Raw genomic sequence first — 22,166 nt, 5'->3', positions numbered from 1 at the left:
ATTTTCCCAGAAAGCAAGGCGCCTTTCATTATCGTCAGAAGCATGGCAGTCATGAAGTTTGTTGACTCGCTAAAGACTGAATCACTACTGTACGGTACTTATTGTACAGTAATGATAACGTAAAAGATAAACGTGATACTGTGCGATCACAAGTTGTGATGACGGAGCAGGTGGCTTGACCACAGAAGACGACACCAACCATCGGCGTCACTTCTCCATCAACACCTCAGTGTTGTCAGGGAGCATCCGCCCTGGAAACTTCCATCCTCTGGAATAAGTTGTGTTTTCCAGACAGCTGTCTTCCTCATGGAAATAGTCCAGGACGGACCCTAATGGAAGCCAGATGAGCTTAAATTCCACAACAATAATTACCATGCCCCATTAGAAGGCCTTTACTCTCTACACTCTCTTCTGTTTGTTGCCGTGTATGGCGGATGTTAGCCCCGGGGGTTACCAAGACCACTCGTAAAAAGTCTGTTTTGGGGCGTATCCAGGAACCACTATGTGTCATGTTTGTGTCACTCCTTGTTTGGGAACACGTGTACAATTTGTTTTGAAGGTTTACAGCCCGAGGAATTTAGCCTGCACCTGTTTTGTTCACTTGAGAGTTATTTCAGTTTATCTTAAATACAGATTAAGATCAACACATCTCACATCTGTCGTCGTTTCACCACGAACAGAACAACCATCAATTGTAATTCGTACCAGATAAGGCCGTCAAGTTGACTTGTTCAATAGCATGAGGAATGTGGGAGATTTGTGAAAAGTGATACCCGAGCATAAATTAGAAAGTTCACAGAAATGAGCTGTTAACTCTCGATATAATGGAATAGTTTGATATTTTGGAAAATGCACTTTCTGGTTTCTGCTTTCTGGAAACAGCTGTCCTGGGTCGGTCTAACAGGAAGAAAAACAGCACCTATTAAGATCACTAATACCTAGTTTGTACAAGAAGTGTTAAAACGCAACCTTCCGCCAAGAAGCAGTCTCGTGCGTCACTCCCCGTAAAAAACATACCTCGTTATTTTCTGTCTTGGTTTTTGTCCGGATGAAACAAAAGCGATATAACATGAGCTTGAAAGGTGGTGGTAGGATTTTTCTTTTTTATACCTTTCACGCTTCTCTTTGCTTCTCGTCTTTATGCAAAGCTATTCGGCTTTGCTTTCACTTTAACGTACAGACAGAATTCAAGTAGCCATCGCTGAGTCACATGCAACTTGGTCAGTGCTCCTCAGCCTCTGACACAATTAAATACAATTATTGAATCTTTGAAATGATAACGGATAGTTCCTCCAATCACCACCTGACAATAACTGGTGCCTGAAGTGGTTATTGGGTTACGCTCTCTTGATTCTCCAGTTCTATTGATTCGTATAACTTCATACTTAGCTATCCAATCTGTATCGGTTCAAAGTGGAATGTCTGCCACCATTTCACACGACTCAAACATTTTACGTGCGACACTTTCAAAGAGAGCTGAATCCATTCCTGTCAGGTGTATGATATCCGTCAGTAACTCAGCCGGGACTCGCACGATAAACATTATCGGTCTCGTGAGGCTCACTTAATCCGCAGGCAGGGTTTGATGTGGGCGGCTGTCTTTGGTCCCGCTGCGGTCGGACTCTTGAAAAGGATTCTGGGTCGGGGTACCCTGCTCTCATCGTCTGCCCAAACTACTGCGCCTCATGTCGTCTCCTTGATGTGGCAGGTTTGAGCTGCCATAATAAAAATTAAGAGATCATAAATGCAGGATGGATGCACCATGTGTTTTGTTGGATAATGCATGCGCCTCCAAAGGACGATCCAACTCCTTCTGCTCGGCAACTGAAGTACTGCGCTGCTCTCGACGCGCTTTTCACTTGAATGTGTGTGTGTGTGTGTGTGTGTGTGTGTGTGTGTGTGTGTGTGTGTGTGTGTGTGTGTGTGTGTGTGTGTGTGTGCGGCCCATTTTTGCTCGGCTTTGTGTTCAATAGTAGTAATTTATTGAATAGTTAAGTTAAGTTTCAACTGCCTATAGCAGTTAAAAGTTTAAGTTCTTTTAAAGATGTACTAATCAATGTTTTTTATATTAACAACACACTACTTGTGAATGCTAATGTTGTCCCGTGTCAATGCCATAACAGTTTTAATACACTGATAATATTAGTTATTATTAAGCGTTGTGGTCATAGGTTGTTCTGCTTTCTCCAAGTGGCCAAAATATCAATTATTTTTGCTTTAAGGCCGTGGTTATGGAACTACTGGCCACAAAGCTGTGTGAGATGTGGTTGGTATCAATATGTCTCAAGAAATATACTAATAGCACATGAACGCCTCAATACTGTTGGGATTAGGGTCATTTATATCATTTAAAGCCTCATGCCGCATGTTCCCACAATGCTTTGTTCTGGCAGTCGAACAGCTTTATGTATTATATGTTAGAAATTCAGCTCAATCTATGAACCGTTATTCAATCAAGATGTGATCACTTTTCAGTTCATAATAGTTTAGAGATTTGAGCTGGAGATGGACAGACTAGTCAACACAAGGTCCGTTTAGTTTCTTCCTCAGCAGATCTAGTAGGAATAGTAAATGTATAGAACTCTAAGGACAGATATGATGTGATCAAAAGCTCCAGAGCAGCTACGAAAAGTAACTTTTGATAATAGTTTAGAGTGGTTCTAATATGTGCTTCAACTAGTTTGGACCTACAAACAGACCTGAAAACAGTCGTTGGTCCCCTTTGGTTTAAAATGTTCACTGTGGGATCTGCAGACTTCCAGTCCACTATGGTGAACGTGTTTGGGATTGGAATGTCACATAGAGGTGTTTTGGCAGTTTTGGAGGCATGACTTACCTCAGACACTGACCTGAGCTACAATCCCAAACCTAAAGCGAGCGTTGCATGTCGAGTCAGAAGGAGGTGTTGGGTGTGGGGGCGGATGGGCTTCCCCGAAGTATTCCCATCCCGTGCCAGGCCTTGTTGCTGACACATTTATGGTAAATGAGGCAAACCTGTGTGTTACGAAATGAAACCTCGACCGGTGAAATCACCCACCCACCATATAATTAGCTTCTTTAGCATGTGACTTCGTAACGTCTTTCCCACACTGGATGCCTTTTACAGATTTCTGCTGGGAACAAAAGGCAGAGTGGACTACGTGCAGCTGGGATGAAACCGTCAGCGGAGGTTTTCTAAACCAAAACTTTCCACGTCTGAGAGGTCACGCGCACTTGATGGCCACCAAGGCCTTATTAAGGATGGAAACTTGAACAATCTCATGACGAATATCAATCACAATGAAGACTCTTCCCATAAAGTAGCCTCCCTCATGTCTCAGGGAAAGGCTCCAGCCACAGTTCACACCAATGACACCCTAACATGCCCTAATCAAGAAAAAATGAATCACGCTGCAAGCAGTGTATTCGCTATCTCAGCTTGTTAGCTTGTTTATGTGTTTTTCTGTTGGAGTATAAACTGCACCACAAGTTTTAGACAGGAGTCAATGATACAGCTGCGTCTTCTTAAATAAACGTACTGTTTAGAGTGCTGCAGGAATGCCCGCGCTGCAAAGTCCATTGATTTTTGGTTAGATGCCGGAATTTATGGTTCAAGAAAGCACTGTATTATCACCTTAGTGATCAAGCTAACACGCTTGCTATCTGACAGCTAGCACGTTGGCTAGCTCAGAGAGCTTTTATACCCCGTCAAGGACATTTTTTAATGAATGAAATGGTCAGTTGGGGAGTAAATGCCACAGCTCGGAGCAGAATAGAAAAAAGTACTATAAAAGAGAACTAGCTGGCTAGCATGTTCCCGGCTTGCTCGGTTGTTAGCAGTTAGCCTGCTAGATGCAGTAATTACTACTGACCCCACAAGTAGCCCCAACGTCACCAAAATACTAGAACCACATGTTTCTTAATTATGAATTTAGCCACTTTCTGACTTGACCAGGCCTATAAAACCGCCCAAATGCAGACTCTGGAACAGCCTGAATGAACCTGCAGACAGTCTGACTCATAATGGTGTCAACATGTTAGGGATTACTTAAAGTTTATGGCTTCCATGTGATCTCACCAACGTAAATGTTCTTGGACTGAGGCAATTTGTGTTTATGTTCCGCGAGTCCATCAGAAAACAACAGTGAGCGCACGTCTCCGTCTGACGCTCCGGTTTCTTCGGGAGCGGAGGATGTGGTCGTCTCTCCCCGACATGTACAGCGCCTGCCGTCATTGCCACGCTGATGGGAATGGCAGGAAGGAGCGTGCCCAGACAGAGTGGGTGGCTTTCAGCCCCTTCCACCCAAAACACTCAAACGCTGCGCTCCTGCTGCGCTCTTCTCAGACACTCGCTAAAACCTCAGGCGACCTACCGTTCGTCACGTGACGCACACATGTAGCCGCGGTAGACGTGTTGAACTTCTGACTGGATCACTTTCTAAAGAACATAGATTGCAATTTCATTTTGTTGCAAGCAATTAAACCAACTTAATTCCTACTAATTATAAGGCTTCAGACACACTCATGGAGGTACTTTTGTGTCACAGTCACAGTAGTAGCTGTGTTAAGTCTCTTTTTTAATATACATGTTTTACATCTGTCTCTTGTGAGTCCACTATCTTTATGGGGTGCTAACCTAAAGTCTTACAGTGTTGATTTAATAGTTAGTTGCAGACCTTTTACAGTCAATCCCTGGTGCTGCTCTGCCAGGCAACGTGGTCTTCTGGCTCGTGTCAGGGACCTTTTGACATCTGTTCTTCAGCAGTGAAAAACATGGTCACTTTGATTAAAGCCAGATTGTGCTGGTCTATAATATCTCTTGTATGTAAATTAAAAGTACTATGAGTTATACACCGTTGAGCCAAAATAGCTGTAAACCCTCTCAAGCACCATGGTCAAATTAAGCAGGTTAGCCCCGTGGTTACTCACAATCTAGACAGCTTTTCTGTTATGTAATAATACCTGACCCCAGATCTGCTGTGTGGTAATTGAAATAAACACAAGGACATGGAGCATATCAAAATATAACTTAAGTAGATTTTAAATAATGAGCTTTGTGGTGCATGTTCCCAAACAAATGCACAAAACCAGTCCTGGGGCAGTTTCCCACTTTCCTTGGTTCCTTGGAAAACTTACAGGAATTTAAAGTCATAATCTTTAAAGGTCCAGTGTGAAGGATTTGGCGACATCCAGCGGTGAGATTGCAGATTGCAACCGACTGAAACTTCTCCCGTATCAACAGGATTGTAACTTTAGCACACGCGATTGCAATTGAATTAAAATGCGCTATATTCTTCCAGTTTGCAATCCCTGCATGTTACTAAATGCCTCTTACTGACACTACAACATTGGAAAGTGGATTACAAAGTAGACGCCTTGATACAGTCTCGCCTCCCTTCTGCATTCTGGCACTTGTGAAGCGATAATGGAGACAATTAAGAGTGCACTTTATCTTGGCAGCGTGTCGGCCAGGCCTGCGCTGTCGAAACCTGTCAACGGAATCGCCGCTCACGCCCTCAAGCAGCATGCTGTCTGTTCAGGGCTCTGCGTAAAACAAGCTGACAGCAACTTTAGGATGTACAGTCCTGTCAACTGTCGGGGAGGGTTTGGATGAAGTGATAGCAGCTGCTCAGGCGTTCCCTTCCTCCTCGCAGGTCGGCGCTCACAGTATATCTCCATGCATGAATTGGCCTCGCGCCTCGGGTCTGAACTTTATCTCCTGCTATGTTTATTTTATTGTGGGCTTCACCTTGAGGTGCCATGCAGAGATTACCACTCTAGACTTTGTGTAAACTTTGGGATTCTTGCATCGACATAACTTGAAAATGCACAGGAGCATTCTGAATTTTGCTTCTTCTTTTCTTGTGGACAGTCTACCTGAAAGCCACACTGAAGGTGTAAATTCTCCGATGCAAATTATTCAACAGTTATGCATAGAAGTGATTGTGCAGTGCTTCTATTTCATCATCAATAAATGATCACAAAAGCGCTGTTCGTTCTTCATCATACATGCTACTAAAGAAAATGTTCAAAAATCCTGGGAGGTGGTGCGGGAATAAGGTCCAGAGTCCCCAAAAAGTTATAATAAAAGTATATTTAATAAAAAATGATAGACAGACAGCTTATGCTTTCGATCGAGCTCTTTTGCTCCACAGAAAATCTCCACTGATCACAGGTCAGCGGCGCTCGCGTAGCGGCCGGAAAAGAGAACGTTTTCACCCCATGCAGTTAGTTTCTATATCGCCGCGGAGCTTAGAGCCCTTCCTATTGGTTAAAAGTCACGTTTTTCATTGGCCCGCAGCTAAAGTGGCGGAGCTAGTCTTCTTCTTCTTCCTGTTCTTCAGACCGGTTGAGTCTCAAAAGTCAATGTTCAGCTCCGCCACCTCAGGCGAACAAGAGAACTACAATTCCTTTAAGCGGCAGTTCGTGCAATTCAATATTCATGCAATATTGTCTAACGTTCATTCACACATTAATCATTTTACAGTAATAAAAACAGTGACCTTCATATGCGTACCATTACAAATCCTTCATAATAATATCCCTTATTAATGATCATATTTCTTCTGCATTGTAATGTACACATACACAATTTATTTTTACACTGTACAAGTCCAAATGTGACAAACTAAGTTATTAAAACCCTTCACTACATACGTGACCGAAGAGCCCCCTAGATAACCTGCCGTTGTTGCCCAACAGCTATCCAAGCAAGAGTGTTGAAAGTGCTTTTGAAGCTGGAAAAGTCCCTCTTAAATTACAACCCATTTACAATCATATCAGTGGATTTATCAAAGGGCGTTTAAACCACAGGGAGGTTTGAAGTAATCTGTTGATGTTCCGTCCACTTTAAGTCTACAAACTATGAGAAATGGTGTTTGCGGCCTGCTGGGTTCGTCCAAACCCGTCCCTATGAGCTGTGGTCCTCCACCCAGCTTCCCAGAACCTCGCTCTTTTGTGTAATAAACCAACATTCTTCTGACTCCACCTCATGCCTCCTAAACTGAGCAGCTATAAGTTCGGCGAGATGGCACGAGAGCCAGTGTTTCTTTACAAGGCCACGGTTCTGGACACTTCATGTATACATCCGAATCAGTTGCGAAGGAAATACTTTTCCACTTTTGGGTTGTCTCTCAATGTGGTGTTTACCACACGTCTGTCTTACTGTATATTTAGAACACCAAGTACAGTTCTGAATGTTCCTACTTAGCGTGGCAGCCATTTCCAAACAGTTGATACCAACGATCCCTCAGCTTCCAAGCTTTAATAGGCAGGTTCTAATCTGAAGGTCAAAGCAGCTGTTAAGCATTTTTAAATTCATGTTTTTTCATTCTTCTTCGAACACATTTGCATTTTAATTTGTATTTGAAGCTGTGAAATCAATATTGTTTAATTGAAAATGTACTAAATGTGTGAAGTGAAAGGTCTTATTTGTGCAAACCCACAGATATTTATCACCCAACTCTCCAGTTTCTCTTTCAGCTCATTGTTTTTTGTTTGTTTTTTGGCCCGCAACTTTGCTGTCAGCTCTCATTTACGTTCATTTTTTCATAACTGAAGGGTTTTCAGCGCCAAAACTTTGATAACAACTGTAAGCACCAAACCAAAAGTTAACCTTTAGTATTAGCAGATAAAGAGACAGATTTCAGGTCTTCATGCTGAAAAAAATGAGCTGAAAGAAGAGTGAATATTGGATTTATCCGGAGATCTAAATTCATGCAAATCTGTGTTCACAGCATGCTCTCCACTATCCTCAAGTGGCTAAAATAAATACAAAATCAGTTAAAGCATGTTTAAGAAGACTTACATTGAAGAAGTGTATTCAAAAACTGACCTACACGGCACAGTAATTGTCATCTTTTCTACTTGTCTGTGGAGAGGAGTGCTATTCACACAGCACATGCAAACTCCTCCAGCCAAACCCAGCTTTGGAAAGACAAAGGTTATCACAACCAGCTAATAATCTGATGTTCTTGTCCGCAGGTTACAACCCCTTCCTACCCTGTGGTGGTCAAGATGGGGCACGCTCACGCAGGCATGGGGAAGGTGAGTTTCTTTTCTTGAAGTGTACAGACAAAAAAACCCTCACACTCTTTCATTTGTTCTTTCATCTCAGTCAGAACCCAAAGTTCAAATCGCAGACTTCAAAATTAACCTCAAACCTGGACCTTAGCTGTAAAGCCTAATGTTCAAGTAGCTTCATATACAGCAGACAAATATGAGAGCGTTATCAATCTGCTCATCTGTTGTCTTTCCCAACTTGTCTAAATATTCCTTTCACCCAGGAAGACTCCAGAGGACTTTTAAAACCCAAACTCACCGGTGAAAAGAGTCTGCGTTCCCACTTGCAACAACCGACCTTTGCAGACGAGCTTCACGCGTTGAGATTTCTCCGTTTATCCGCTCAGATTACGCGCTCACAATCAGATCTGTCTCGATTGCAGTCGTGCAAATCAAACGCGTGATTTTTATCGCGACAGCTTTGATTGGTCTGCGGTTCAAAGAGCAGGCGGGAAGATGGGAAGCCTGAACCCGTTTGTTCTGGCTCTCACAGACCAAGCGCTGATCTTCAAAATCAGTCATGATGGCCCAATCCCAGTTATAATCAGGGCTGTGGAGCTGGTTTACTCTCACTGACTGGATATCTGATCCTTACAAAGGCAGAAGGGCACACAGAGAGACACTCAGCTGATAAGGTCTGAGTCCAAGCCGCCGGTGGGTTTACTTTGGATGTGCTCTGACACGACTCACCATTTCAGAAGATCTAACAGGATTGCTGGAAAAAAAATGTAGAATGATGTCTATCATCTCTGTTGATTACATAGTTAGCAATGAGCGGTGAGGAGCGATTGTGTCCAAATAGAGAAAAGCTTTTGATACAGCAATAAAAAAAGCGTATCTCTCTCTCTCTCTCTCCTGCCAGTTATTTGGATTCACAGCTTCATGTATGTCTGTTCCCCCTCGTCTGTCTGGTTGGGCTTGGTTTCCTGTTCAGGGGCCAGACGTGCTATAGGATTTCCCATAAGGCTCGAGGGGAACTTGGCAGGACCTCGTTTCACCCCTCAGACCTCACAGAGCTCTGAGAACGGACAGGAACGTGTGGGATTTAGGTCATTGCTGTTTTGATATGTTCGCTTTTGACAGACACTTGTAATTGTTTTGTAAGTGGATAAGAAAAGAAGAAAAAAATTGCATTTCTAGCTTGCTGATAACACATTTACTTCCCAAAACGCAGCTTATATAATATTATCACTTAAAGGTGCTACATTGTAGTTTAAATCAATACTGCATTGACTGCTTGTTAGAAAAATGTACTTGACACCGGGCGGTAAAATCATTGATCAGGACATTTATTTGTTGTAAGGAAGAACAACAACATGATAAACACGTTGCGTATCCTGGACTGCTCACCGGACGAGCAGAGAGTAGCCTCTTAAATATCTAAACATAACAATCCACAGACGACCTCCTGACGTCTGATCTTATCCCACATGACGTCTGTCCATAGATTGGTTTGCATTCATGGTCATAAGACAGATCAAGGGATCTGTATGTTCTAAAAACAGGAACATACAGATCCCAACCGGTCGTATGACCCTGGAGAATAGTTTGCAAAGTTTCATATGTAAGTTAACAAGGAATAGTTCAATCTAAAGTCACAGGCCTACAAAACAGTATATATGATCAATAAACAAAACATATGATTATTAATATAACAGTGAATACGTGCTCCATTAACGTGATTAAAGCAAAAGTATCTAACTTTTGATAAAATACTTTAATGTAAATTTTCCTCTAAATTTGTTCTAAATAGAAAGTTGAGCTAAGAAGTAATACAACACACCCTCACTCAATTTGATACAATTTGATACATAGCAAACTTTAAATAGAGATTGCTTTATAGGTGCCATTATGAGTCACTTCAATAACTTGATTACTATTCTCTACCTCGCCGGAGGACATGTTCGTTGTTTGGTGCTTGTGGTTTTATTTAACTCGCCCAATGATGACGCAGGGAAACTCACCTCAGGAAACAGTGCGTCTCTGTTGATAATAAAGTCATCTGTTGCTTTTTCTCATCCTACGGCTGCCATTAGCAACGCAGCGGGACCCAATCGCAGAGTAAAGGATGTAAATGCACATTTTTATCGGTTATACATATTAAACATGGCTTTTCATATGACAAACATCTTGACATACAAGTACCAGAGTAAAGCTTTATACCCAGTTTCCCCATTACATAGCTTCAAACCAGTCAGGCTCTGTGACTGAGCTGTGTAAGCCCTTTGGCCTGGACACTGACCAGTGGGACATGGCTTTTTCCACCAGGCGCTGTCCTCCATCTCCATGCCAGTGGTTCACCTCTGCTGGCCTACCTTTTACACTTTCTGCTCGCATCATTTCGGTTTGTTTTGTTTTAATTCCCGCGTGCCGGTCGTGCCACGAGCTGTGAGGTTCTACCTGTGGAGCCATGTTGTGAACTGTGAGTCACTTCCGTTGGCTTCGATGTTTCCACTTCTGCCAGTTTACTGTAATTGGGCACAGTGCCATGCTCAGCCTCCACGCTTTAGTCACTCCGTTATCTGAATTTATGACAACTTTGTAGTGCATACTTTATGTAATTTATAAGCTAACATGATATACAATTAACAATGATGCAGCTAGATAAAAAGAAAATGATAAAGAGGTCTGAGTGACCTCATCAAAGTATAAATCTCAGTGCACTATTAACGCAACACTATGTTGCTTGTAAAAGAAGAAATGACACATTCTTCCTCTTACAGATGAAACATTGAATTCCATACGCTCACAACTCCTCGGTCTGGCACGACCACGAGCTAATGTCGGCTAACGGTAGATACTTCCATGTAGCGCATAGTGCGAAATTAGCTTTATCATTCTATTGCCCTTCTTTTGTTCCTGTGCAATTTTGTTTGTGATAAAACCGACCGTAGCAGGCGCACAAGTGCAGAAAGGTTATACCATCAGCATGTAAAGCATGCTAACATGAGCGAACATTAGCCAAAATAAGGTGCTGGCTATACCAGACCTAGAAACACTGTAGCAGGCAAACATCTGAGTGTACTGAGAGAACACAGGTGGGTAGTATTCCCTACCAATTATCTCCAGACATCTCTCTAAACAGCTACACGTCTAACTTTGAGCTCAGTTCATATTCACGTGATGTGTTTACATTCGAGGTCGCCTTAACTTCGTCAGACGGTGAATGATGTAGAGTACCATGTTACTGCTGGACTCTTGGCTTCAGCTGGAAGAGAAACAGTTCCTACGGTAGATTTATAGTATGACGGTGTGACACGTCCTTTATCAGCTTTAGGAATGAATCATTTCTGCTCGCCTGCCGTCTGAGCTCATTTGAGAGACTAATGTATTGAGTTGTGGTAGAAAAGCTTTTTATGTGGGTTCCAACCGTTTTCTTTTTTTATCACCCATCAAAGTGACAACACATTTATTGCACCGCATGAACCATCAAAGCTGCCCGCGCTTCTTTTCAACATTTATCCCTACTTTTGTTGTTTTGGTACCATTGGCGCTCTTGCTCAGTTTCTTGCTTTAATGGTTTCCCCACCGTCGGTTCTGGTTCATTATTTGGTGACTAGGGTAGCACCACTTCTAACAGCTCTTTGGGATTCCTTTGTTCCACCCGGACAATTTGTGTGTGAACGTTTATGAAGTTTAAAGACTTGTGAGCGCAGCGTCATAATGTTTCATGGGACCTCACAAATCGTCGCAAGTGTCTTAATCTTTATTTGTGCTTTCCAGCCGATGCTCCATGTTGATCAGTGTGACATTTCACATCATCTGTGACGCAACTGTCTTTGATGTCGATCTAACAGTGAGACGGTACTCTGACTGAACCTTTGACTATGCAAACCGTTTTGCAAAATTAGAGTCATGCAACGTACATGTAACTCTGGCATCAACCTAACGTACTGCATGTTTTCATATGAGGCAAAACTAGTGTCCCCTGTACACCATTAGAAAGGACTTGAAGCCTAGTTTAGATCAACAGGCAACTAACAATCACATTTCCATACCATTTCAGAGTGAGTTGATGACCTTTACACCCACTAAGTTCATTTAAACTCACCTTCAGAAGAGCAAAACACAGTGGCGAGTTGAAATCCCAGAGATAAAAACAAAAAACAGGGCTTCCTGGTTTCTCTCTGTGGTTTTGGATGCTACCAGTGAGAGCGATGGTGAGTGAGTGGAAGCTCTGGACTGAATCATTTCGCATCTTCGACACCGAGTTGTGACAGTTTCCCAAATATTGAAAGTGATGAATGAGTTTGTCCTCTAAGATGCCCCGTTTCCCATGACCTGATGGAACACACCTCATAAATCTGTGTATCAGGGTCACGTCATCCACAGATGAGACAAAGAAGACTTCAGATTAAGGCCAATGAGCGCTCCTGTATACAAGATAGAGTGTAGATTAAAAAATACATTAGGATCTTGTAGACAACCTCTGAGAGGTAGCTAGTTTATGTCCCATGTTTCAATGTCGCACATCCTCGTTACCCAATTATACAAATGTTACAGTGGCGTAAGAGCCATGTTTTGTTTTTTGCTTTGTTCCCATCACACCGCTTCCTCTCAATCACTTGATGGGATCGAGTTGACGCAGTTCAAAGTCGTCCCGTGGCAATGTTTCCATCCAGGGACCCTTCATTATCCCGCCGGTGCACAAGTGTGAAATTCCTGTGGGATTCCAAGCGGCCACCGGCTCTTTTTAGCTAGCCGCTCGCTAACGAGTGGCGTCTCTCCCGCAGATCAAAGTGGAAAACCAACAGGACTTCCAGGACATCACCAGCGTGGTGGCTCTGGCCGGGACCTACGCCACCACCGAGCCCTACGTCCTGTCCAAGTACGACATCCGCATCCAGAAGATCGGCAACAACTACAAGGCGTACATGTAAGACGTTTCACACCAGCGGCATCGTACATGTGTGTTACTGTATGTTCTCCACCAACACTGAAGACATTGAAGCTGCTTATGAAGCTAGTATCTTTAGTTTTGGCCACTTTCACATCAGAAATTACATTTTCTTCTTGTCAGAGTTGAAAACCCTCTGAAAAAGCACTATAGTTATATAAGTCTATAATTCAAATAGCCGAGTCAAACAGGATGATGTCAACCTAATTATGAAGTGTAATTTAAGTTGTACTCGTACAAGCAAATAAAGAATTTGAGCAGATTGGTGCTCCTAAATCACTCGTACAAGCCGCTTCAGTGTTACTGAAAGGAACTTGGTATATAATTGAGAGAAAACAACATGGTGTAGAAAATGAGTGACAAAGTACCGTTGACCTGACTCACTTTGTTTAAGTGTATTTGACCGCCATGAGGTTTCATAAAGTTGTCCGAGAATATGTCCGTACAGTGAAGTAGTTTGTAGTAAAGCCGGTGGTGCCAAAATCAGGCCAGTCCAACATGTAGCCGCTGATACACAAGACAACTTGTACGATGAAACTTTCACTTGTAGAAAATATTCACACAGCCGTGCTCTCCTGTCCTCCATGTCTGTGAAGTTGGATGCACAGTGGCATACCGAGCCAGGCCAAGGTTTTTTTTTTCCTTTATTTTGGTAGATTATACTGTCAAGGAGTAAATAAACTCACAGCACCAAAACCTCACATTCCTTAATGTGCAGCAGCAGAAAAAATGAGACGGCGGTCAAACCTCGGATCTGTCTATTCTTGGTGTTACGGTACGGGTGCTTTGAGCAGCCAAAAAGAGTGATGATATACTAAGTAAAAATAACATCACATTATATTATACATTACGTCACATCCAGTCATAATAAAAAGTTAAGTTACTGTCCTGTAAGTTGAAGTTAAAATGTGATTTAATAAGCATCGTTGACCTGTCATAAACAACTTTGTAGGTTTGTCTGCGTACATTATATGTGTATATATATATATATATATATATATATATATATATATATAAATGTCCAGGGATCTACCTTCGCAGACATGGAGGACAGCACAGCAGAAGAGCACTTCATCTCATGATTCTGCCCCCGTTTTGTTTTCTCCATTCTGAGATGTCGGCACTCTCAAAAAGTCATGGTCCCATTCCTCCCTTTAAAAAAACCCACACCCATTTGGAAGTAAGAGACATTCTGTAAATGTGGCCGAGCGTATTGCAACACAAAATATGAGTCAACACCCTCTTAACTTTCAAGTCTCCGTGTCTAAACAATGACTTGACCAACAGCAGAGGAACAGAGTGGCCAGACCTTATCTCATCTGGTTTCCCCCCGGCCTCACCATGAAAGCACGTCTTTAAATGTCCCCGACACAAACATGATGTAGGTGTGGATGGCGATCACCATCACTGATGAACCGATAACTTCTCCCATGAGATTTTCTCTTCAGCGACCACGTCTTGGTGGGGCTTTCTAACCGGAGGCTGGCCGATTCATTTCTCAATGGTGTTCTTTGATTTTCAGGAGAACGTCCATCTCTGGGAACTGGAAGGCAAACACAGGCTCTGCCATGTTGGAACAGATTGCAATGACCGACAGGTGAGCCGAGTCAGACTTTTGTGTCTGTTATACCTTTGAAGACGTCTCTGATCGTTACGTTTTTTGGGGTTCTGCAAATTTGATACCTGGACTCAAGGATGAACTGAACATATTTTGGTGGTTAAAGGTCAAGCTCCCTGTGACCTCACGGCTCTCCGATCCCTGTGAATGTCGTATCTCGGGTGCACCTTGAGGGTAATCTCCTCAAATGTGGCACAAATCTCCACTTGAACTCAAGATCAAACTGATTAGAGTCTGGAGGTTAAAGGTCGCTGTGACCTCAGAAAACACGTGAAGAATCTATATACTAATTAAGACGATTTCACACGAATGTCTAACAGGATAAAATGATGAAGTCATGACATTTTGGACAGACATGGATGTAAACTGCAACCTGAGGCCGTGAGGCGATAATTCCACTTTTAAAGAATTGTAGTTCCATTTTATTTGTAACTATGACCCCTGTGAAGTCCATTGTATCTCCAGAGATTGGTTGAACAGATGTTGTTTACTGTGTTCCAGATATCGGCTGTGGGTGGACTCCTGCGCGGAGATGTTTGGTGGCCTCGACATCTGTGCGGTGAAGGCCGTCCACGGAAAAGACGGCAACGACTATATCATCGAGGTCAGTTTGTCTTCACAATAACCCCCAACTTTAGTCTAATATTTAGTCTAAACTTTAGTCTAATATTTTGCACCTTTAGTGTATTGTTAGAACACTCAAATCTATCAATTTAAACGTATTTTTTAATTTGTGGACCTGTTCTGATAAAACCGCAATTCAGTGTGAACGCTACCCCGGTTCAGTCTCCTTCCCTGCTGATAATATTTATATGCTCCAAGTCAACAGGGAAGGGTGTCGCCAGACTTGATGGCACATGACCATCCGATCCTTGAAAGAATGATTAGTCTGTAGCCCAAACACGGGCAGGAGAAAGAAAACATCGGGAGTCGGCGGTTGACTCATCAACACAGCCGGATTATTTTGGGTTTGCCGTTTCCAGTTTGTACACAAATAAAGTGGCTGTTGCGTGACCTGACACAAGCGGTCTGATGGAGGTTTTCCTTTCGTTCAGATTAGTCGTTTCATTCCCCCAACGGGACGAGCATGGCGGTAGCGCTGCCTGAGACGGGGATCGCTTCCCAATCGGGCCTCCGATGCTGTGAATGCATTGAAGGGTCCGTGTCACAGTTTGTTAAAGCTGCTCTAATCAGAGACTAGAGGCATGACTTGTTTCATCTCAAAGGGAATTACGTCTTAGTCTGCTATCAGTATTATGTTGCTGCCACATTCTCTACCGGCACATTTAAAAAAAACCTGTTAATGAATCATAGCATTGCCTTCAAAAGGGGTGGGGGGGTTTTACTTTCAGGATTATACCCAGGAGAGAAGAGAAATAGTTCTTTAATCAGTTTTGTTTTTCCATCATGGCCTCCTGTGTCTTCAAATCTGAGGAAACAGGCCGATCCGGGACGCCTGATGTGCCCATATTTAGCTCGCGTCCATGACTTCGCACTTCTCTCTATCTACACGCTGGGTGAGGTCAGCAGTGAGAAAATAAGCCTCTTTTTTTAAACTCAATCGCAGGAAATATCTCCCAGCTCCCCGGAGATGCGTGCTGTTATAGCCGGACTGTGAGGACAGAGAAACTGGTGACACAGTCGAGTAACAATGTTCTCTCTGACGAACAACACTTCCTCCTCCTCTTCCTCCTCCTCCTCTTCCTCATCATCCTCCTCTTCGTCCGCTCTATCTCGTTCTCTCCCTCTAACCCTTCAGCACGATGGAATTTAATTAACCGCGACAGGGAAGAACTTGCCGGTCCATCACAGTGGGAATCTGTTTTTTGTCCCAGACAAAGACATCAGCCATGACACCTCTCCCTAATGAAAAGTAATGAGCTGCTCAGAGGCACTTCATTAACAGTTTGCCGCAGCCGGTATAACGTGGAGAAACCTCCGGCTTTGTGTCCGTTTTCTGAAAACATGCAGAGACAAGACATGGTATCCCACAACAGCGTGACACAGCGTCAAAATGACATGGCGCTAATTATACGACACGGCAATGTGACAGAAGAGAACGGACATGACGTGAGATGACACAGTAATAACGGGACTCGGGCTGAATTCTCCTCACTCTGGGAATCACTTTACTCTCCATATAGTGTTATCATCGGGTCAACATTTCAATTTGTCCAAAAACTTCCAACACTTGCGTTAGCCGACTCCCATCCCATCATGCGCAGCTGTATTTTGTGTTCAGTGCGAATTGGCAACAGCTAACATGCTAACAGACTAAACTGAACATTTGAAACATGTTAGCATTGTCAGCATGAGCATGTTTGCATGCTAACTTCACACAATGCTAACAGAGCTTCTAGTGTGTGTGTGGCTGCTAGTGTTGTCACACCAAGTCCGTAGTTTTTTGTTTTTTCATGCGTCATTCAACAGGAATGATTGCAATGAGTGCAAAGCGTTTTATTATCCTTTTCGCAGGGAACATTCACAATAGGATGGATAGCGCTAGTCTCAAACGGGGCTAATGCATAAAGGGCACGAGCAAGAAGCTATCGTCTAGCTAACTAGAGCACAGTCGTACATCCTATGTTTTGCGATCAGTACCTACCGTCCCCGATTCCAATCTGTTTTTGCTATCAGCTCTTTTTCTAGTTGTTTAAATTCCGCATCTCTGTATTTGTCGTAAAGAGCTTTGTCCTGGGAGACAAAGACAAGAAAATAGGACCTATCACGAAAACTTAAACGGCGAATGACATTCTCAGAGTTGGTGTGTAAACATGATTGACACATGCGGTCGTATTTCATTTGTTTTAAATACGGCTGCTGCTCGTTACTTTAAAGAAGATTCTTCAAAGTCAAACCTCGAAAATATCATGCATTGTTAACATTAAAATACTCTTTTTAATTAATTAATTACTAATAATACACCAGTACATGATGATGTAACACTTTGATAGGGACCATTTGTTCACCTTATTTACAGGACATTTTGCTGCTCATGAATCTGTCCAAAATGATGAATGCAGGTCTTTCACTTAAAATGTAATACGTATATTGAATTGAAGGATCTCAATACTTTTTTACCACTGGTATAATATATCATAATAAGATCTGCCATATGACACAGATGGCAGGATGTCACATTACATTAGAGCACAGCCATGGCGGGCATTTTTTGGCACATGATATTAACAGAGAGTGACAAGTTGGAAAGAGCACGGGGCCTTTTTTAAAGCCACGACATCACATGACAAATTGATGGGATTGAGACAGCACGCATATGACACGATTTGACTCAAAACCACGCCGCGAGTTTGCTTTACAAAATGAAAAGTGTCATACTGGAGCTCTTAAATGGAGTTTAATAATGCACATATACTCAATAAGATAAACTTATTGGGCTTTTATTTTGAAATGATCTTTAACTCTTTTTCATCTTTGAGTGAATCATGAAAAGCATTAAACCAGCAGGAGGGAGGAATACAAACGTTGGAAAGCCCATCCCTGAACCCGCGTCTGCCCCATCATTTTCTCATTCCACATGTTGTGCTCAGTGAACTCTCCCATGCAGCCGGGTACATTGTCCAGACAGCACACTGCAGCTCAATTAAAAAAGTGCAGAACAACACCTCTGTGTTCCAGTGCTGAACAGGCCAGTGGCAGCCCCGGTCTTCTGCTAGATGACTCCGTATCACCATAAATCAACAGGGTGGATCCCGGCTCTGCTTGCCACCGCACGCCGTTTGAAGCGAGGCCCGCCGGTCGCCTGCCAGGCCTCGGCTCAGTCCCCTGTGGTAATGACTCAACCGGCCAAAACGCAGAGCCACGCCCCACCGAGTCCCCGCCAAGAGGCTGGGTACACACAGAACAGGAAGGCTTCTCTGGTATTGGTCGTGGTTTCGTGTGGAACAGTATTAACCCACGAGGTTGGATCTCCAGCTCCTCTGAAAAACAAAGGACAGAATAGCAAAAGCAGAAAAGCACAGTTTGGATTTTAATCTGGATTCATTCAATTTAAGCATGTATGAAAAATAAATCAGGTCCCAGTAAAGATTTTAATTTTATTTCGTGGTTTGTCGTCTTTCCCACATGAAACAGGCCGGCCCAACTAACGGGACCTGAATGAGACTCGGTCAGGGACGGTTTGGCTCGCTCTCACCAAAATCTATGTCGTGTTTTATTGGATGGAACTTTTATATACTCTGCAGAGTACATAAAATACTTTCTCTTTCACAGACTGTAGCAAAGAGAGCAAGTTCCAGAAGATGGCTGAACAATATATTGTGAAATATCATCATTTGTGTTATTGACCCCTCTCTATGTGGACACTGTTTATGCCTGAGCAACAATAGGTCCCTGTTTCTGCAAAGTCTCTGGATACATCAGTAGTGTCTTGTAATGTCAAAAGTCACGCGATTTTCGATCGACCAAAACACAGCTTGCCTGGAATTGATGTCACACATGAAAACAACTTCAACCAGAGAGAAGAGGAAGCCCCTTCAGTGGAACTAGCGGGTGCAGTGTGGTTTGCTTGGAGTCCCTGCGGCGCATGCAGGATGAGCACATGTTTACGGCCTGTGGCCGGGGGCGCGGTGCGGCAGCCTCATCCGTCACACTGCTCTGCTCCCTGTTTGTTTTGGTCTCCGAATGCACCATGTGCTCCGCGGCTCTGCAGCACACGTGTACATGCATGTGAGCGCAACTGGTGGGAATTTCTTGTGTACGGCAATGGATGTGGTCTGTGCCCTTCCAAGTCATACCCCGGCAACATAATATTTACGAACGGAGTCGCTTTTTTTTTAATCTGCTGCTCACTGGCCCCCTTTTTGGCCCATCAGAGGAAGGCACAGAGAAATAGCTGATCATTTGAAAGATGAGATTTGTGTGTTCGAATATAACTATTCAGTTTGTCTACTGCTTTAAATGGAGAATGGGACAGTCGCTCTCAACATACGTACATACACACTTAGCTACTGTCTTTTTACTTTGGTTCATTTGATTTATTATCAGAGGATTTTAACAATCAGACAGAACGTTCTATTTTGTCCATTCTGTGTCCATCTGCAGGGTCTCAGACCCTCCATTTAAAAACAACAACTGCTGAACTGGTTTGCTGCTTTTCGACTGACAGGATTAAGCGGGGCCGATCCAGGACAAGGGGCTTTCTGAGAAGTAGGAGAGAGCATGGGAACAAACAGAAAAGTCAGTGTCAGGCTCAGGGCATCCGGCAATAAATTATATTAGAGGCCAGCAGAGTGTTGCATAGCTTATATTGTCTGAACACAATGGCAAAACCACTTGCGGGGAACATTGTTGTGTGTGCGATCGCTGTGAAGATGACTCATCATTGCTGGCAAAGCACCACAGAGTCCATTGTCACCGACATCATTCGGGGTCTGACTGCGACACATCTTCATGATAAAAGGTCTAATACTGCCACCTAGTGGAGTAATGTCAGCACTTCAGGACCCTGATTGGCTGTTTTTCTGTCTCCGCAGGTGATGGACAGCTCCATGCCTCTGATCGGTGAGCACGTGGAGGAGGATAAGCAGCTGATCACAGAGCTGGTCATCAATAAGATGGCCCAGGTGCTGCTGGGAGTAGCCACACCTCAGCCTTCCTCTGTCAAGGTACGTTATATCTGACTTATGTGTAAAGGTTGGTCAGACTAGCCAACCCTCAGCTCAAGGAGACATTGCAGTAGGTTCCTTCTTTCCTTAACCTCTGCCCACTAATATGTTTTGTACAATCCCGAATTCTAGTTTAAATGCCACCTGTATTAACATTGGTAATACTTCTACTGCTGCTGTTGACTGCTACTACATATGTTACTACTTGTTTTACCACATCATGCTTTATATATATGTATACATATATATATATATATATATACATATACATGTATATATATATGTATATATCAGACAGAAAGTCTATATATATACATACGTATATATATATATACACACATACATATATATATGTATATATATATGTACATTCTGGGTCATAGCTACCATTAAGGCCAGTGAGGTAACATTTTGACATTCATGTTGCAAAATAAAACAGAACTGATATTAATAAAATATTAAATATATGCAATTGAACAGCTAGTCAAATAAAATCTAATATAAAAAAAACTTGAGACATTAACTACTTTTATAGCATTACTTCTAATGCTGCATTTGAATCTCAACATCTATATAATTGATATATAACTTATCTTTAGTTATTGTATTGCAGTGATACATAATGTGTCGAGCCTTGTGTGAAGTGAAAGATGCTTGTGTGTACAGTTCTGCTCAGCTAGTGTACCGTTAGCTCCTACATGCATAAACCTTTTTTAAATCTCATTCACTGCCCTGATATCGCTGTATCATTCTTCATCCACAGACCACACAGCCCAGGCGAGGTAGGAGACACTTTTTTGTCGTCGTTGTTGTTGTTTGTGTATTACTGCAACGGAGGGCTTGCTGCAGTGTGTAATGTGTGTGTACCTACTGCAGGAGGACACCGCTCTGCTTCCGCCTCTCCCTCCCAGTCGGCCCAGGGTTCACCTCAGCGAGCCCGATCAGCCACCACCTCCCCCAGCCAGGCCTTCCAGCCCGGGCCCATCCCCGCCGCCTCCGGGCCTGGAGCTCAGAAACAGTCACCACAGCTGAAGTGCGTCCACACTGATGCTCCCACTGATACAGTGACACCATCAGTATAACGTTACTGAGCCAAATAGCTATTTAAGATGTCCAAGTGTTTATTCTTGTGTTTGTTTCTCTTCAGCAAATCCCAGTCACTGACCAACACCTTCACAGAGACGTTACGCGGAAGCCTGACCGACGATGAGGCCAAAGCCGAGACCATCCGCAGCCTCCGACAGTCCTTCGCCAGCCTCTTCTCCGACTAAAAGCTCCCCCTCCTCTCCCAGAAGCTTCCTCTTTCTGTCAGTTGTCAGGTTTGAAAGAAAAAAAAACCTGACAGGTTAATCTGTTCTGGAGTCTCCCTCCTCCTCCTCAGAGCCTCCGCTTCCTGTTCCTTCTCTTTCCTTCTCACTGTTTGTGAAGTTTACCGCCTGGTGCAACCCTCTCTCCTCAGATCAATGATCAATCTATCACTAGAAAGGCCAACAGATGTCTGAGTTTATAGGTCACGGCTACGGTGTGCGCCGAAGATGTGGAACTTTAAATGGACCTATTTGCATTTGTCTTCCTCACGGAGGTTTTAGAGAGTTATAGGATGTCCGTGCGGGCGCAGAATCAAACCAGATCCCATTCAAATTTCTGCAACTTTTACTCAGATTGATGATTATGTCGGTTTTATTTTTGCTGTTCATGAACAGATGCAGAAATAAACCCACATACGCGTCAACCAAGCCATTATTTTTGGTGTGTTTGAAGTTAAACTGAGTTTAAAAGCATCCATAGCAACATCAATGTCCCCTTGAATTTAGATCAGCAGTCAGCTGATGGCAGGTTGGCCTTTCTCGTGGTAAATGATCATCTAGCTCACACTGCTTGGTGTATAGTCGTTGTTCTGCATTCTGTTTGTCCAACTAGTGAAACTGTTCATTATTGGGTTCTTTCCTTTTAGTTTATATATATATATATATATATATATCTT

At 43.1% G+C, this 22,166-nt stretch overlaps 1 protein-coding gene across 1 annotated transcript in view; it reads left to right on the top strand.

Annotated features, from left to right (window-relative positions):
* Window positions 1–21,453, top strand: part of syn3 (synapsin III) — a gene marked incomplete at both ends in the record, with an annotated part of 81,698 nt that extends 60,245 nt beyond the window's left edge. The window contains 7 exons of the mRNA XM_079236089.1: window positions 7,963–8,025; window positions 12,774–12,916; window positions 14,460–14,534; window positions 15,057–15,159; window positions 20,051–20,186; window positions 21,059–21,215; window positions 21,330–21,453. Coding sequence (XP_079092215.1) covers window positions 7,963–8,025; window positions 12,774–12,916; window positions 14,460–14,534; window positions 15,057–15,159; window positions 20,051–20,186; window positions 21,059–21,215; window positions 21,330–21,453 — 801 coding nt within the window. The remainder of the gene's footprint in view (window positions 1–7,962; window positions 8,026–12,773; window positions 12,917–14,459; window positions 14,535–15,056; window positions 15,160–20,050; window positions 20,187–21,058; window positions 21,216–21,329) is intronic.
* Window positions 21,454–22,166: the final 713 nt, after the last annotated feature.

Source organism: Taurulus bubalis (assembly GCF_910589615.1).
Source record: "Taurulus bubalis genome assembly, chromosome: 20".
NCBI lineage: Eukaryota > Metazoa > Chordata > Actinopteri > Perciformes > Cottidae > Taurulus > Taurulus bubalis.
Note: the sequence above shows the minus strand (reverse complement) of the source record. Positions and strands in the feature narration are given on the sequence as shown.